The 18,603-nt window shown below is 37.7% G+C and overlaps 1 protein-coding gene across 1 annotated transcript; it reads right to left on the reverse strand.

Annotated features, from left to right (window-relative positions):
- Positions 1-856: 856 nt before the first annotated feature.
- itgb3b (integrin beta 3b) lies at positions 857-17,840 on the reverse strand. The gene is given in 17 exon segments (XM_051123930.1): positions 857-1,867; positions 2,711-2,877; positions 4,716-4,835; positions 4,922-5,022; positions 6,391-6,566; positions 6,568-6,614; positions 9,584-10,010; positions 11,459-11,560; positions 11,562-11,594; positions 12,019-12,108; positions 12,219-12,314; positions 12,611-12,772; positions 12,879-13,041; positions 14,791-15,043; positions 15,119-15,323; positions 16,626-16,711; positions 17,469-17,840. Coding segments are annotated over 17 exon segments (2,373 nt in total). The 5' UTR covers positions 17,545-17,840; the 3' UTR covers positions 857-1,798.
- Between the last annotated feature and the right edge of the window lie 763 nt (positions 17,841-18,603).

Genomic DNA, 18,603 nt, shown 5'->3' on the forward strand with positions numbered 1-18,603 from the left:
AAAGGTAGTAATGACATTGGTAAAATAGTCATTTGACGACGCGCGTTGAAGACTGACACGGTAAAGACGAAATTGTCGATTTAAAATCGTTATTTCTGTTTTCTATGCACACAAAAAGTATATTCATCGCTTCATAGAATTAAGGTTAAACCGCTTATGTCACACAGACTATTTTAAGGATGTACATTTATTTGCCTTGAAGGTTGTAGTTGCGTTGCAGTCTATGGAGTGTCAGAAAGCTCTCGGATTTCATCAAACATATCTTCATTTGTGTTCCCAAGATGAACGAAGGTCTTACAGGTTTGGAACTACATGAGGGCGAGTGATCAATGACGGAATTTTCATTTTTGGTGAACTGTCCCTTTAAGATTTGCAATGATTCATTTTTTTATATGCTGTATCAAAGTAGGCCTGGATTTACCAGCTGTCCCACTTTGCTCATATTCAACATAATTTCATAATGCCATAAAATGTTTAAATATTTGAATCAGAGGGTCAGATTTCCAAAAATGTACTTACAAAATATACTGAGGATGTATACTAAATGTAAATTCCCTATAGTAAATTATCTGCTGCACGTAAAGCATAAATATTTTACATAATAATTACCTACCAGTGCCTTGATGAAAAAGAAAACGTGATTAGAACTGTGGTTGTAACATCAGTCCAGTAGGTGGCGCTGTAGTTCAATACAAATAACAGAATCCACAGAAACACAGCATGCTTTCACCCAGCAAAGGAAATTAAATTAGATTAATTTAAATTAGACCAGGTTATTAAACCCATAAAAGTGATATGCAATTAAATGGATAAACAGACCAAAAATTACCAAATAATTATCACAAATATTATCACATACAAACAATGAAAGTAGTTTTAATGGTAATTAATAACAGTAACATTTTGAACCACACTCTACTAAAATGAACACGGAAAAAACATTGATACATATGACGTTTTGATATTAAGATTTAAGTGTGTGGCATGGCTAGATATTAAGACGGGACGTTTCACTTAAATATATCACATTATTATTATAACCCCCAAAAATATTTCTTTATTTCTGTCATTAACTCTGAATCTGACAGCACCAAAAACACAAAATCCAGACATTAATATATTTCCCACTGGGGGCACTGTTACTTTTTTTGCACTTGAGCTGAGAAGGACTTTTTGACTTTTAAGGTCATTCTTCCAGACAATAAAAATGTGTTTATTTTTGGTGTACGTTTTGTAAAAACTATTGCGACTTTTTCAAACATTTTTATACAGCTCTTGGATTTGTGAACCCCACCAAAACTGTATACTAAAGGCCAGTGTGATAGCAGTTGCATAATATTTATAAAGCTATAACCAGAGCGAAGAGAACAGCTTATATTAATTAACATTTCTTGCTCATGATGAGGGATTCAGTGTTACCACAGCCATCAGTAGTTGGAAAGATTGCTCAGGCTTTTTTATCATTCATATCTGCCTCTGGACAGAGTGACGGAGCAGGGAGAGGGAGGAAATGGCTTGACGTGTGTCACTACAGTGTGAAGCTATCTCTTGAGGCACGGTGCTGCTGACAAATACAGTCATGTAGGAAGCAAATGTAAAGATTAACATTCATCCAGTGACAAACAGAAAGACATCTATGCCATTTTTGACTTTACATATGTACAACAACAAAATATGTACAACCCTTCCTGATCGTGTTCAATTAACATTTTCAGTTTTACAAAAATTAATACTTTTAAACCTTAAAATAAGAACACTGTCTGATAGTGCTGTCCAATTCTTCCTCTGCTATCAGCGGTCAGTCCTTGCCTCGATATGTGATGTTTGTGAATGTTGATGTGGCACCTTTGTAGAGGGGGTTGTGGCCCTGTAAGAATGATAAAAGAAAGCATTCAGTATGCTTTTACACCAGTCTACATTTGATCAATATGTTTTACTTAAAGGAATAATACACCCAAAAATGAAAGTTGCTGAAAATGTACTCAGGCCCTCAGGCCATTTGTTTCTATATCCAAACAAATTTGGAGAACTATGGCAATACTTTACTTTTTCACTAATGGATCATCTGCAGTGAATGGGTGCCGTCAGAATGAGAGTCCAACAGCTGATAAAAACATCACAATAATAGTTTTTATCAGCTGTTTGGACTCTCATTCCGACGGCACCCATTCACTACATAGGATCCATTAGTGCTAGGTTCCTCCAAATCTGTTCCGATTAAGAAACAAACTCATCTACATATAGATCTACATTCTCACCAAATGTTCATTTTTGGGTGAACTATTCTTTTAAAAATTAGTCAAATTAAACATATTTCAACAAAAATGTTTAAGTAGGGAACACGATATTGAGCAGAGGGGATCAGAGGGTTCACATGTGGCGCGAGACCTCACGGGGAAAGCCTAATTAGCAGTGTATAATTTAAAACAAATCTTGCCCAGGGGTACGGAGGCGTTTCCTTTGTTCTTGAGGGAAAAACAGCATGCCACTAAAACTGTAAAGTCATCCTGCCAACATCTATAGTTCACCAAGCTACTTACACGCAGTAATTTGAGCTTTTTACATTAAACAGAGGGGTGTGTGAGTGTAAATGTGTTTGGTTATGCATCTTGAGGTCTTTGATCAGTGAGCTTCTGTCTAAAATGTAGTCTAAAATGTATACAAAATGCACGTAGTGGAACTGTATTGTGTGTTTTTGCAGTTCACTAACCGTTTCCCACTTGGCACGTGCCCGCTCCTCCTCAAACTTAGCAAATTCACGCCGATCGTGGATGGTGATAAGCAGTTTCCAGATAAGCAGGGCAGCCAACCCCAATAACAGAATGGCACCAGCTACTGACAGGAGCACCACCAAGATATCAGGGCCTTTAGGGCAGTCTATTACACAAGAAAAGAAAATGTAGGTAAAGGATGCTTCTATTTTAAAATGTAATTTATAATGAATGGAAAGTTCAAACCAACAGCATTTATTTGTAATAGAAATCTTTTGAAACTCGACACTTTTTTCAAAATGTAATATAAGTTTTAGGTGTCCCCAGAATGTGTCTGTGAAGTTTCAGCTCAAAATACCCCACAGATCATTTATTATATAATTTTAAAAATGCCTATTATGAGTGGAAGCAGAAACACTCTGTCTCTTTAAATGCAAATGAGCTGCTGCTCCCCGCCCCCCTTTTCCAGAACAGGGCTGTGCCTTTACAGCAAGTGTTGCCAAGTCCGCAGTTTCAAGTCCCACGGAATTGTGTTACTTCTTCTAATTGTGTTGCCGCGGGTTGTTTTTGATGACCGCGGGTTGAAGCGACCTCAATAATTTCATATTTAGCCCCTGAAATACGAATTTACCTCGACAAAAAAGTGTATTTTATCCCACGGAACATGCGATTGGGCTAGTTTTGGGGTAGTTTTAGGTAGCAATTGTGCGGGTTTTGTTGTGAAAACCTGGCAACCCTGTTTACAGCTCATACCTCAGATACTCTGCTAAAAAACATCTGTTTGCTTTTGGCGTTGAAATCATACGTTTTAAAGCCATATCAGTTTAAAATTCTGATATAGGGTTTTCCGAGGGCACGCATCCGAAGCGTCTGTCACACGGCATGTGAATGCTATGCTCTTTCATGTCTTATTGCGCTTAAACTGTCAAATACACACAAGTTTATGTTAAAGCACACAGGAGTTATAAAAACAGTCAGTTATGTCTGTGAAGGTAAACAAATGGGAAAGAAATTGCATGTTTATATTAGATCTGTGTGCCAGCAGCGTAACATACTGTAATTAATCAATAAATCCACAGCTTTCTTGTCTCTGAGGCCGGGACTCTAAATAGTGTTCTATGCTCGCCTATGCAGCCAAAGACAAAACAGTTAGCATACTTTGCTTGAAGTTTTTTCATGGCATTAGAACTGGTACAGCGTTGTCACTTGCTAAAACAAAATTATGGCGCAGTGGGTGGAAACATGCAGATTAAGGGGCGTTAATATTATAATAAGCATATCTGACACGCTCGTTTTTTCAAATGCTTTCAAAAAGCCTTATCGAAACAAAGTTGCTGGGTTGTTCTTTTTCACGATTTCTTGATTAGTAGATGCACTGGGGACCCGATTATAGTACTTAAACATAGAAAAAGTCAGATTTTCATGATATGTCACTGTTACTGTCACTTTTGATCAATTTAATACATCCGTTCTGAATAAAAGTACTAAAAAAAGCTATAAGCAAGTTTCTCTTTACAGTCTATAAGCTAGCTTCTCTACATAGTCTTGTGTCTGTTTCTTTGCTTCCTGTCTGAACCATTTCTATCCTGGTAGGAATTACACTGTGTCAGCAGGTTCTTCAGTAGCTTGGATGTTGTTTATTGCTGTGTGTTTTTACAAGGTGGGGTGCTCCCTGGGTTCTGGGGATGTGTGTGCCACTAATAGAGCCCATGTTCCACATGTGTGTCCATTAAAGCAGAGCAGCAGACTCTCACTGCAGGCTCCTGAATTTACAGCCGTCACACGCTGCACACACGCCTACACTTCCATACGCTTACGCGAACACCTAGACACTTCTATATTCTTGAATCTCTAATACCCCAAAATACCCTGAAAGTAAACACTAATTTTCTAATTAATAATATACTTCTCTTTAGTTTTCTCAAACAATCTTTGTACAAAGATGGAAACCAGCATCTTTTTAAATGAATTTGGTTAGAAGTAAGAGCATTAACAGGGTGTTACCTGGCTCTTTGACCAGAGACAAAATGGATTTGCCACTGTTGTCCTCATAGTACTGAAACCTTTGCACACAGTCATCCTCATCCTTATAGGTGCAGTTCACTGCATTCTTATCATGGAACACTGTAGAGTAAACAGAGGGTTACAACAGAAGGCTACAGAAAAATCTAGAATGCTGTAAATACAGTAAAATAAAATAAATGTGATACCCAAATCATCCACCAGTCTGATTTCATCTCTGCAGATTTGAGTGCAGGTGTTGTCGTCGAAAAGTTTCCCTCTCTTAAAATGCTTACACTCTACACAGTCCCTAGAGAAAAAAAAAAAAATCTTTTATTTAAAGACTTGACTTAAGCTGGCTGCACACTAGACGATTTTCAAATCTTAACCGATTTTAAAACCATGGGAGACCATTGACATGAAGACAATTTCCTCCGATTTTTAGCACACAGTAGATGTGGTAACGACCAGACCGCGAGACCACAAAAACGTTTTGGTCTATATAGCTAATTGTGCCCTTCATGTCAACTGTGAGGGGCGTGAATTTTTTTATAACTCATCCGTTTCAATTATATTAAGCCTTAAAGTTCTGCTTAATTTAGGGCGTGGCCACTTGAGTGACAGGTGGATTGCCGCTGATGTCACCACAGTCACGCTAGGCGAGCGTGGTTTCAGCAACCAGCTCCACTCACGTCCCGCCTCTTTGCCCATTTTAGATTCGATATCCGGGAGTGACGTGCAGTGTCCAAGATGCCGCCGGCCAACTCCCGCCCACTAAGAGCTTCAAAAATGCTCTTCAGAAACCTACGGGTGACGTCACGGACACTACGTCCATATTTTTACATACAGTCTATGGAGACTGAGAGTCAGAGACAGCCTGATCAAGAATCCTAAATATCAAACATGTTTGATATTTACGATTCTTGTTCGGGGACGCTTCGTCTCAATCGCGAGCAGTTAAATAATTGTTGTGACACCACACTATAGAGGATTTTTTGGACAAAAAATCGTTGGCGACCAGCCACGAATTGGCCCACATCCCCCGATCGTTTGGGGATGCAAATCGGCCTTAAAATCGTCTAGTGTGCAGCCAGCTTTAAATTTTTGAACTCATTGCCTATGTTTGGACTAGAGACATTGGTAGTAGAGAAAGGTAGTAGGGACATCGTTAAAATAGTCAGTGGTTCAACCATAATGTCATGAAGCTACAAGAATACTTTTTGTGGACGAAGAAAACAAAAATGACAACTTTATTCAGCTCATCATCTTAGTTCATCATCTGTATATTCTGGTCATCCTCTTTGTCAAAATCGTCAGACATGTTTACGAAGACGTTTTATGTACAACGTGCATATTCCCTTTGCTTGTAAACAAGGCGCAGTACATCCAGGTTCTACGCCAGAACGCCGACTCTGGTAAATGCGCGGCAGAGACTGGCATGATATGGAAGAAATTGTTGAATAAAGTTATTTTTGTTTTCTTTGTCCACAAAAAGTTTTTTGTAGCTTCATAACATTACGGTTGAGCCACTGATGTCACATGGACTATTTTAACAATGTCCTTACTACCTTACCTTTGTGTTCTGAAGATGAACGAAGATCTTACAGGTTTGAAATGACATGAGGGTGAGTAATTAATGACAGAATTTTCTTTTTTTTTTCAATTCAATTACACTCACTTTTTTAAGGTACAGGCGTCAGGGCAGGTAGGACATTTGTCACAGGTGGAACCATAGGCCCCAGGCTGAGTGCATTCACAGCTCCCACACACACACTGACCACGACCGCTGCACAACAGCCCCAAACTGGACATACAGGTGTCTGTACGAGTAGAACAGTTGCAGTTCTCCCCCCTTCCAGTCTGGATCACACTGGCAAAACCCACAGGAACAAGTGCCATGACCTGGAATGAGCCACGCAGGGAAAAATAACACAAAGATGGGAATGAGTGAGCAGACTCCACATGACCGTTTATTTGCTTGCTTAACCCTCGTAAGACAGCTTTCCATGATGAGTAATGTTCAGTCTCATAATCTAATAAGGTTAGTTTGAACTTGAGCCCATAAAAGTGCCTCATGTAAGGAGTTGTACATTCCACACATGCATTGAAAAAAATGACCCGTTCACAAATATTAAGCTGAGGCTTTCCATGTTTCACAGATGAAATTCCCCACTGGCAATCACGCTCAACTGTTGTCAAACAGCTCCATCTTTCATTTTTTAATCTCGGAGATTTCTAAAAATGGACATTTGGTGCTTGTGAATGTGAGGAATGTGAAAGAACTGATATGATAGTCATAATATATTTCACTTGATGTTTAGTGGCGCAATGCTGAGCTCCATTACATGCGTGATTTACAATTATAATTATAAACACATTTGCGGCAGTGTACATGTTTGCTTAGAGATTACAGTGCTTTATTCCTTAGCAAAACACAGTTTATGAGTGATTTGGGACTTTGGTTGAAAATACAACAATGCAGCTAAATCAAAAACAAAAACACATGGAAATACAACAATGGCTAACCGAATGTAAAAAATATCATTGTATGTGTGTAATTATTCTTCCCACAGAAAAACAATACAAACTCTTCACATCAGCCTCAACACCACTTTACTCCCTCATTGGGCTATTTTTGGTTCAATGACATCATCAGTGCGTGACAATGCAGAAAGGCATTTTCTAGATTTCTTCGGACCTCTGGGTATATGCTATAAGAGACCTCTTGTACGTTCTCCTAAAAACGCTCGGTTTGTTACAGCGGAGGCTGTTTAGAATCACGAATACAGAGATCTGGTTCTGTTTAAGTGAGAAACCAACCCCCTTCCAAGAAGTACACAACTTGAAGAGGTACACTATAGCTTTTCTTTTTCTTTTTTTACATAAACTCTTCGGCCATTCCAACTCAAACACGCCCCAGCGGAATATCAGCACCTCGTCTGAAGAACAAACACACGTCTCAAATAGGTCAACACATGGCTTAGCCTGCCAAGACCCACAGAGCATGTTTATTTATAAGAGAAGTACGTTCTTCTACTAATGCAGGAGACGTTTTAGTGTTTTTGTAGGTAATTCCTTTGAGGTGATGTGAGGCAGGGAACAAGGAATCTTACTCGTAAAGAAAGATTTTGTACAAAATAATAGGCTGTGAAAAAACAGAGACTCCTACTCCTGAGTTAGTCAAGGCTGAGATGCAGGGTCCCCAGAAAGTATTTGGACCCTTTAGTCTCCTTAAAAATGTATAGGTGTCTTTGCATTACATAACAAAATATTAAACCAGGTGGCATTATGTTGTGCTATTCAAGCAAATGTTTCTGAAGAAAGATATTTAAAATATTTTATACTGTAAAACAAAATACGTATGGTTAAAAAATATTTATACACTTTCTGGATGTCAAACATTGTCCATATTTAATATGATTAACTAAATTTGTTTATTTTATATATATATATATTATTGACAAAACTCATAATTTAACTGCAGATTAGTTTTATATGAACAATTTTATACATACAGTGCAGGTAACAATAAGATGTATGTGTTTAATTCAGTATAAAGAACCAGCTCACAAGAATCATTTGTTGGGGAATCAGACTACACTGGTTGCAGTGTATGGTTTTGATTCATTAAAAAAAGATCAGACTCAAAAGAATCATTTGTTCGGCAATCAGACTACACCGGTTGCAGTGTATGGTTTTGATTCACTAAAAGAAGATCAGACTCAAAAGAATCATTTGTTCGGCAATCAGACTAAACTGGTTGCAGTGTATGGTTTTGATTCACTAAAAAATATCAGACTCAAAAGAACATTTGTTTGGGAATCAGACTACACTATTGGCAAAATATGGTTTTGATTCACAAAAAAGATCTGACTCAAAAGAATCATTTGTTCAAGAATCAGACTACACTGGTTGCAGTATATGGTTTTGATTCATTAAAACATCAGACTCAAAAGAACATTTGTTTGGGAATCAGACTACACTATTGGCAAAATATGGTTTTGATTCACAAAAAAGATCTGACTCAAAAGAATCATTTGTTCAAGAATCAGACTACACTGGTTGCAGTGTATGGTTTTGATTCATTAAAATGTCCGACTCAAAAGAACATTTGTTTGGGAATCAGACTACACTAGTGGCAGAATATGGTTTTGATTCTCAAAAAAGATCTGACTCAAAAGAATCATTTGTTTAAGAATCAGACTACACTGGTTGCAGTGTATGGTTTTGATTCATTAAAATATCAGACTCAAAAGAACATTTGTTTGGGAATCAGACTACACTAGTGGCAGAATATTGTTTTGATTAACTAAAAAATATCAGACTCAAAAGAACATTTGTTTGGGAATCAGACTACACTATTGGCAAAATATGGTTTTGATTCACAAAAAAGATCTGACTCAAAAGAATCATTTGTTCAGGAATCAGACTACACTGGTTGCACTGTATAGTTCTGATTCCCCAAAAAGAATGATTCACAAGAAAAAATTGTTCGGGAATCAGATTACATGGTTGTACTGTAAGTTTTTGATTCACAAAAAAGAAGCAGGTAATAAAAATCATTTGTTTAGGAATTGGACTACACTGTTTGCACTGTGTGATTCAGGCACTGTTTCTTCAGGAATTGGCCCACACTGGTTGCTCTGTATGTTTTGATTCACTAAAAGATATGTGACTCATAAGAGTCATTTATCTGGGAATCATACAACACTGGTAACGCTGTATGTTTTTGTTTCACTAAAAAGAACTCATAAAAATAATTTGTTTGGGAATCTGACTACACTGACTACACACTATAATTTTTGATTCACTAAAAAGATCAGACTCAAAAGTATCATCTAGTTTCCTTCCAGCCCCAAATCTTCTCTTACCTGAGCAGAGCTCTCCTTTGTACCGCAGGCAGCTGAAATCGTCACACTCACACCTCTTCCCCCACACCTTGCCGAAATCATTATTGTGGCACACGCACTGGCCGCACACACAGTCTCCACGGCCGCTGCAGACCACCTTGTCTGGCCCGGTGCAGGCATCCTGTTCAGTGGGGCTGTAGTCCCCCTCTGCACACTCACACCTGGGACCCAGTCGTCCCGGGTTGCACAGGCAGATTCCACATTCGTAGGTGCCATTGCCGTGATGACAGACGTCACTATCGGGCTCCGCCTTAGCTTGGCATTTACACTCACACTCAAAGTTGACTGTGATCTGCAAGGTGTCTTTGAAGCCCACCGGTTTGATGGTGAAGGTCTTACGCTTCTCTTTAGGACAGCCTCTGGCTCGAGCTTCTACACTGAAGGACACCTGGGAAGATGGGATTGAGGGAGTTGTTACAGAGCACTGGTGTTCACAAACCTGAATTATTATTTTATTCAGTATGTACATGACATACAGTATGTAAGTGTTATTCCATTGCTGACAGTGAGTGTGTAGGCTGCCTAACATGTGATTGTGTTTGACTGACAGACAGTCTGAACAGAAGGCTGGTTAGTGTGAGTCAGAGCAACACTGAAGAACAGGAAACAGGCAAGTCTGATGCCTAGGCACACTCAGCAAAATGAGTAATGGTACAGTTACACCCATTTGTCCTGAATGTGTATAAGTTTTTACAGTTAACCATTTATAAGGAAGGGAGTGAAACCACAACATTTTATGCAACTCATTTATCAAGGGAGGCTGATGATTGCACATTAGAAAAAGCATTTCCTATGCTCCTCCTCTTGTGGGATATGTCAAAACATCAGAGCGGGTATATGACTGAAAACAAGGAAGTGACCGAACTGACTGTAAGGGAGTTTGGGAATAATTGGCTTGGTTAAAGAAGTAGTTCACTTCCAGAACAAAAATTTACAGATAATTTACTCACCCCCTTGTCATCCAAGATGTTCAAGTCTTTGTTTTTTCAGTTGTAAAGGAATTATGTTTTCCGAGGAAAAAAAATCAGGAATGTTCTCCATATAGTGGACTTCTATGGTGCCTGTAAGTTTAAACTTCCAAAATACAGTTTAAATGCAGCTTCAAAGGGCTCTAAAACATCCCAGCCAAGAAAGAAGGATCCTATCTAGCATAATGATTGGTTCATTTCTAAAAAAGTGTACAATTTATATACTTTTTAAACTTAAACACTCATCTTGTCTAGCTATGCGTGACCTCTATGTATTCCAGTTCATCACAGGGTATGTTGAAAAACTCTCATCTCATTTTCTCCTCCAATTTCAAAATCGTCCTACATTGCTGTTTTCACTTTTTCATAAAGGGTGTTTCACCCTCCTTGCGTGTTCACTTTGTAAACACTGGGTCGGTACTTCTGCAGCGATGTAGGATGATTTTAAAGTTAGAGGAGAAAATAAGATGGGAGTTTTTTGACATACCCTAACCGTCTTGACCCGGAATGCACAGAGTTCACGCAGAGCTAGGCAAGTCGAGTATTTCAGGTTAAAAAGTATAGAATTTTATTTTTAGATTGTTTAGAGCCCTTTGAAGCTGCATTTAAACTGCATTTTGGAAGTTCAAACCATTGATGTCCACTATATGAAGAAAAATCCTGAAATGTAAGCCTCAAAAAACATAATTTCCTTACGGCTGAAAAAAGAAAGACATGAACATCTTGGATGACAAAGGGGATCGTAAATTGTCTGAATTTTTTTTTTTCTGGAAGTGAACTTCTCCTGTAAGAAACACCAGGAACAACATGAGATTCGAATGAGAAGAAAGACAGACAGTAAGAGATAAAGAGAGAAGAGGATACTGACAGTATCGCCTCTTTTGAGGCCAGAGCAGGATCTGAGCCCAGGGATGACCTCCCCATTGAGACACGTGGCATTAAATGTCAGGCTGAGCTCTTCCGGGACATTTCAAGAGCTCCAGCTCAACCTTAGAACGCAGTTTCTGTTACACAAACACACAAACACAACAGCAAACAATAGATGAGTGACCACAGACAATGTGAATTGAGTAAAGCCTTTTGAAGGAATGTTCCAGGTTCAACACAAGTTCAGCTCTATCGTTAGCATATGTGGCATAACATGAATCACCACAGAAAATCAAACTCATTTTTGAAAAACAAAAAGAAAGAAAGAAAGGCATTTAAGTCCATAAGTCCATTTTAAATTGCAGTGCATAGAGATGTGCGAGAGAGATATATGGTGTTAACCACATCTTTTAAAGAAGTTACACATTCAAAAATATCAGCTTCCTGTTGGTCTTCCTGTAGTAGTGAGTTTGAAACATCATCAAAATTTAACTCAAACTTAAAGAAGTTGTATTGCACCAAGAAATTTCTTTTGGTAAATGTAAATGTAAGGGACTTTACAGCATATGCGTCCTGGATCAGCTGGATGACATTATGAGAGTCCTCGGACAGCGTGCCCACTGCAGTGCCAGGGATCAGCTCACTGTAGTTCTACAGTGGATATAGACAGCGAAAAAAGCATAAATCTTTGAAAGTGCCCTTAAAAATCATATTAGACATTTACCATACTGATTTATGGTAACATTTAATACCCTTCTTACCTTGTAGAGTGATTCCACATGGCTAGTCACGGCAAAAATGAGATTTATATTGTTCTCTGACATTTTCTCTGTGAGTAATGCCAGGGATGGGTAGTCCTGAAAAAAATGTTATCAATTAGTACTCATAAATAAAGGTACTATGAACTTAAAGAGATAGTTCACCCAAAAATGAAAATTCTGTCATTAATTACTCTTGTCGTTCCAAACCCGTAAGACCTTCAGTCATCTTTGGAACATGAATTAAGGTATTTTTGATGAAATCCGAGAGCTTTCTGACCCTGCACAGGTGAACTATCCCTTTATTTTAACAGGTTTCCTGTGCTGTACAGTGTGTCTAATGCTATGTTCCACCCAAAATTGACTAAAAGTCATTAAAAAGATCAGCAGAATACCATAGTCGTAGACATATTGTAGACATTATCTGCGCCCACATAACATTGGCCATCATTGGGTCGTACAATGCCCGCCAGGCGCCCATCGAGTGCCACGTGTGTCTTGGCATCTGTTGTGAAAACCAGTAAGTGAGATGCATCTGGTCTCCAACCAATTTTCTCCTGGGAGAAAGACAAAACTGGTCAAATAAGAAAGGTAAAAATTACAAAAATAGCCAAATCAAACACTAAGTATTGTAGTGTTTAGAGAGTGTTTAGAGAGTTCAACCTTGCAGACAGCTGCCTGTATAATAGCGTCAAAACCTCCCTCTGGGGCGTCCCTGTTCCGAGACACCTTCTGTTTCTTCACTTCCTCTGTAAAGCGGCTCACCTCCTCTGTCAGAGACAGAACGTGTCTGTAGCCAAACTGAGGTTGGCATTTATATGGGATCCTATGGACAATAATGTAGTGATTTAAGAAAACTACTACTTAGAAAGGCTATTATTGCTGGTAATAATGGTTATTATAGGCTACTGTTACTGGTAACCAGTGTTGGGGGTAAAGCATTTCAAGTAATGTGAATTACGTTATCTGATTTTCTCAATATTTAGATTTTTTGTACCCTCAAATTCCAGATTTTTAAATACAGTTGAGGTCAAAAGTTTACATCCCCCTTTAAAATCTGAAAATGTTAATTATTTTACCAAAATAAGCAAGATCATACAAAATGCATGCTATTTTTTATTTAGTACAGAGCTGAATAAGTTATTTCACATAAAAGATGTTTACATATAGTCCACAAGAGAAAATAATAATTGAATTTATAAAAAAGACTCCTTTCAAAAGTTTACATCCCTTTGTTTCTTAATACTGTGTTCTTACTGGAATAATTTTTTGTTTAGTGATAGCTGTTCATGAGTCCCTTGTTTGTCCTGAACAGTTAAACTGCCTGCTGTTCTTCAGAAGAATCCTTTAGGTCTCACAAATTCTTTTGTTTTTCACCATTTTTGTGTACTTGAACCTTTTCCAACAATGACTGTATGATTTTTAAATCCATCTTTTCACACAAAGGACAACTGAGGGACCCATATGCAACTATTACAGAAGGTTCAAACACTCACTGATGCTTCAGAAGGAAAAACAATGCATTAAGAGCTGGGGGGTGAAAACTTTAGAAAAGAATGGAGATGTGTACGTTTTTCTTATTTTGCCTAAATATCATATATATTTTTTTCATTTAGTACTGCCCTTCAGAGGCCTACAGAAGACACTTACAGGTTTCCCAGAAGACAAAATAAGTTTTATTTACCCTGATCTTCAAATTCAAAAAGTTTTCACCTCCTGGCTCTTAATGCATGGTTTTTCCTTCTGTTGGAAAGGGTTCAAATACAGAAAAATGCTGGAAAATCTAAGAATTTGTGGGACCTGACAGCTTTTTCTGAAGAACATCGGGCAGTTTAACTGTTCAGGACTCAAGGGACTCATGAACAACTATCGCTAAACAAAAAAAACACAGCTGTGGATCATTCAGGTAAGAACAAAGTATTAAGAATCAAGGAGATGTAAACTTTTGAACAGGTTCATTTTTTTAAATTCAACTATTATTACTTGTGGACTATATGTAAATGTATTTTATGTGAAATATCTTATTCAGGTCAGTAATTTTAACAATAACATGCATTTTGTATGATCCCTATGATGTATATATCTCAATTTAAAAAAATCGACCCTTGTGACTGGTTTTGTGGTCCAGGGTCACATATAACTTTTGGGTTTTTTTGCCATTACAAAACAAATAAACAAGCCCAGCTCAGGTGACAAATGTAACAAAAGTAAAGTAAGTAACACAATTAGTAACTTTTTTATGGAGTAACGCAATATGCAATATGTAATGCATTACTTCTAAAGGTAACTTTCCCCAACACTGCTGGTAACTGTGTGCCCATAGCAAGACTGATGGGTAGTGTTGGTCATTCAGCTTTGCTGGCACAAATGAGTCACAACATTCAAGCTTTAGAAAACAGCTTACAGTGTAATACTCATTCTGTACGTAACTCAACAAATGCAGACAGTTCAGCCATAATAGCAGTGTCTAAAGATGTAATATCAGATTCTGCACACCGCCCAATTACAAGTTTGTAACAAACACCTATCATCTGAAATGTTTATGTTCAAAGTGTAAACACATGTCATCACTCACGAGTAACAGGGATTTAACACAGCTTGTTGAGGTGAGATGTACATGTACGGGGACACGGGTTTATCCACGAAAGCCCCAAAGCCCATACGTAGATTGCTGGTGGTTTTACTCATCTCTTCAGCCAGGCCTCGCCCCAGCTGTCGCAGCTGAGACAGGTCGTCATTCATGGAATAGGACAGGTCCATTAGATAATACAAGTCCACAGGATAGTCCTCAACCTGACGGACTTTCAGCGTGAAGACCTGGGAATCATCTGTGGGATGGTAGAGTAAATATTTGGTCTGATGGAGGAACATGCGGTCACTTGTTTATGGGTCGATGAACTCACCGGGTCTCAGAGAGATTTGCATGCTCTGAGGTTGGATCTGGGTGACGTCGGTGGTCGATCCTGAGGCTTTATCACTGAGATCATTGTTCTTGGTCACATGCGTTTTGCTGGTGGGATACTCCAGAGCTCCTCTTCTGCATCCTGCCTCTATGAGGTTCTTCTTCAGGTCACATCGGGAGGAACCAGGTACATCTTGTCCAAAATCCTGATAAGCATTTGGGAGACAATTATACTGATTTAGGGCACTAAATAAAGATTTCTCCAGTTTTAAACACTTTTTTTATCTGCCATTGGTTGAACAAATAAGGTCCTGACTCCCAGATGGCAATATTTTTTTGTATTGAGACGTCACTCAGAAAAAAACAATTACTGGAGTTTTCGTCACAGCTAAGGACAAGTATTATATTACTTCCTGGATATCAAAAGTAATGACTCACACTTATACAGAATAAGTGCAGATGTTTTAGAATAACAACACAGAGGAAGACAAAACAAGACTTGCTACAAATTACTTTTTCCTCTTAATAAAGATACAGTGGTTGTGAGGTGTAAATACTGGCACTGAAAACATTTCAACATGTTTCCATAAAACATTTCCTTTTTTTATGGCTTTCAATTGTTTAATTGCTATTAATCACATGACAATAAAAGTTTGTTTACATATTATATGTGTGTATTTATTATGCATATATAAATACTCACATATACATGTATTAAGAAAATAATGGTTGTATTTTTTGTGATGTTTGTGTAAAGTTAAAAAAAAAAGAAACAGGAAGTGTATCGGGACCAGTATGTTTACATTTGACGAAATGGTCTATATTTGGATAAATCATCAAAATAACATTCATTTAAAACATATATATACTAAATGAATGTTATTGTGAATGATTTATCCATTCATGCTTTGTGTTTTATTTTTAATTATTTAGTATAACAATAATTTATTATTACCGTCACTATTTTATTTTATTTTATTTTATTTTATTTTATTTTATTTTATTTTAGTTTCCTCTTCAGTGTTATCAAGCCTATAGTCATGATTTTAGCACTAGGATATTAATATACCACTTATTTTAAAAAATGATTCTACTAACACACAGACACATGTTGGTATATGTGGTTTATAGGGACTCTCCAGAGGCGTTTTTTTTTTTTCTTGTATTTTCCTTTCCGCTCTACAACAACCCCACCCCTTACAGAAAACTTCATGCAAAAAAAAAAAAAACACAATTTAGTATGTTTTTTATGCCTTTTGAATTACACAGAAAGTGTCATCATAAACCACCTGCACACTGTAATACCTGTCATACCCATATCATTATACAAATTAGTGTCCCCATAAACCAACTAAACCTGTGCACAAACAATACTACTACCACCTTAATACTAAGATTGAAAGTCAGATTTTTTTAATTAACCATACAGCTCTCCACTCCACCCAGGAATCTTAATACTGTAATAAAATCTAAAGCAAACATGTTTTAAACACTATAAATCACTACACCTCTTGAAAGCACCAGGCACAGGTTGGATGCACTGCCAGGCATTGCTGACATGTGCTGGCTCCTCGAGAAGTACAGATGTTGGAGCCTGGGAGAGAAAGAAAAATGCAAATTGTTGATCTCCAGTTGCATTTAACTTGTAGCCTGCAGGTTTATAGAAACACAGTGTCTAATCTTAAACATATGACCAGATTTATTAAATCCATTTGTAGGGGATTTAAACAATCATGGTGTATCAGCATTACTGAGATGTTTTGCATCAGACAAAACATTTCATAAACACAAAAGTTCATAGTTCACATACACAAATCAGACTTGATCGGTCAGATACTCAGGGCATAACTGAGTCAAGTGCATACTAAACAAAAGTATTAGCCTAATTATTTTACAGTGGGAGAAAAATGAATTCATGTAGTGATCTAGCAAACTATGTTGATGCTTTAAGAAAGAAAGAAAAAGAAAGAAAAGCAATTCAGATTAAGGACAGACTAAATTTAGCCTATTGACAACCAGAATTAAGATAAACATCTTCACATAATGAGTTCAGACAAACTAAATCAAAATATGATCAAATAAATGCTGTCACCCTGGTGAAAAAACCAGCATATGCTGGTAGGTATGTTTTGATGCTGGGATGCTGGTTAGGTAGGTTTTGATGCTGGTTTAAGCTGGTCCTTTGCTGGTTCATGCTGGTCCTTGACCAGCAACATGACCAGCAAAAACCAGCATCAAAACCTACCTACCAGCATATGCTGGTTTTTTCACCAGGGCAGACAAGACAAAAAGTTTTTACATGGCACAAACTATAAAACAAGTTTACTAAAAACAGAAAAGACGTGACGTACCTAGTCCAGCATCACTTAGGAATACAATAACACAATAAATCCATAAACTGAAGAGTTTGGGTGAAGTTTTCTCCATCTCGGTTAACTTGTCAGTCAGTGGATACAGGCGTTTATCGCTCTTCTCTGCTTGTACACCGGCGGTTTGTGCGGTCTGTGCCCTTCTCCTCCTCCTTCTCCTCCTCCTCTTCCTTTACACTCCAGCATAGACATCAGACCAACACCAAATATAGAGTAAATTGTGGCAAAACCGGGTTTATTTCCGAGAGGGAGGCAGAGGAGGGGCCGACTCGCGAACATTGGCCGCAGGTCTTGTATGGAAACCATGAATTCCTTTAAAATATCGCCGTTATTAAAACAGTGTAACCTATTTTTATGGCGATCACGGAGTTACCATCACTGACATAAGAAAAAAAATGAATGAACAAAGTGAGAAACAGAACAGCCTGTTTGACATCATCACAGTGGACATCATCACAGGTGTTAAACATATTAGGGTTAATAAACACATGGTAATCGAGTACATATTCGAGAGAGGGGTTGCATATGATTTGTTCAAACTGTTATGATGAATTATGACTATGAACCTTATGAGCTAAATGAATTGTGTCATACAAAAGTTATTCTGGACATTCAGTGGTTGAAGTGGTTCAAGACACAACAAAGGTAATTTTTCTCATAATGATCATTGTTTACAGGAAAACGTGTTATCTGCGCTAATTCGTACTTGCAGATCTTTCTTGTTGCTTCATGTCTAACACAAACAACCATTTTTTTAACACAGTCACCCACCCACATACGAACTTCTCTACCCAGATGATGAGGGTACCGTTCTCCCTCTAGTGGCCAAAGTGTAAATTTTTTTACTTAGGGGAAAAAAGTGTTGCTTATGTCAAGCAATCTGATACGGATTATAGACTACCAGTCAAAAGTTTTTGAACAGTTTAATGTTTTTTAAATATTTCTCTTCTGCTCACCAACCCTGCATTTATTTGATCCAAAATACATCAAAAGCAGTAATACTGTGAAATATTTTTACTATTTAAAACAACTGCTTTCTGTTTTAATGGATTTTAAAATGTTATTTATTTTTGTGATCAAAGATACATTTTCAGCATCATTACTCCAGTCTTCAGTG

This window comes from Labeo rohita, chromosome 12 (assembly GCF_022985175.1).
Source record: "Labeo rohita strain BAU-BD-2019 chromosome 12, IGBB_LRoh.1.0, whole genome shotgun sequence".
Taxonomy (NCBI): Eukaryota; Metazoa; Chordata; class Actinopteri; order Cypriniformes; family Cyprinidae; genus Labeo; species Labeo rohita.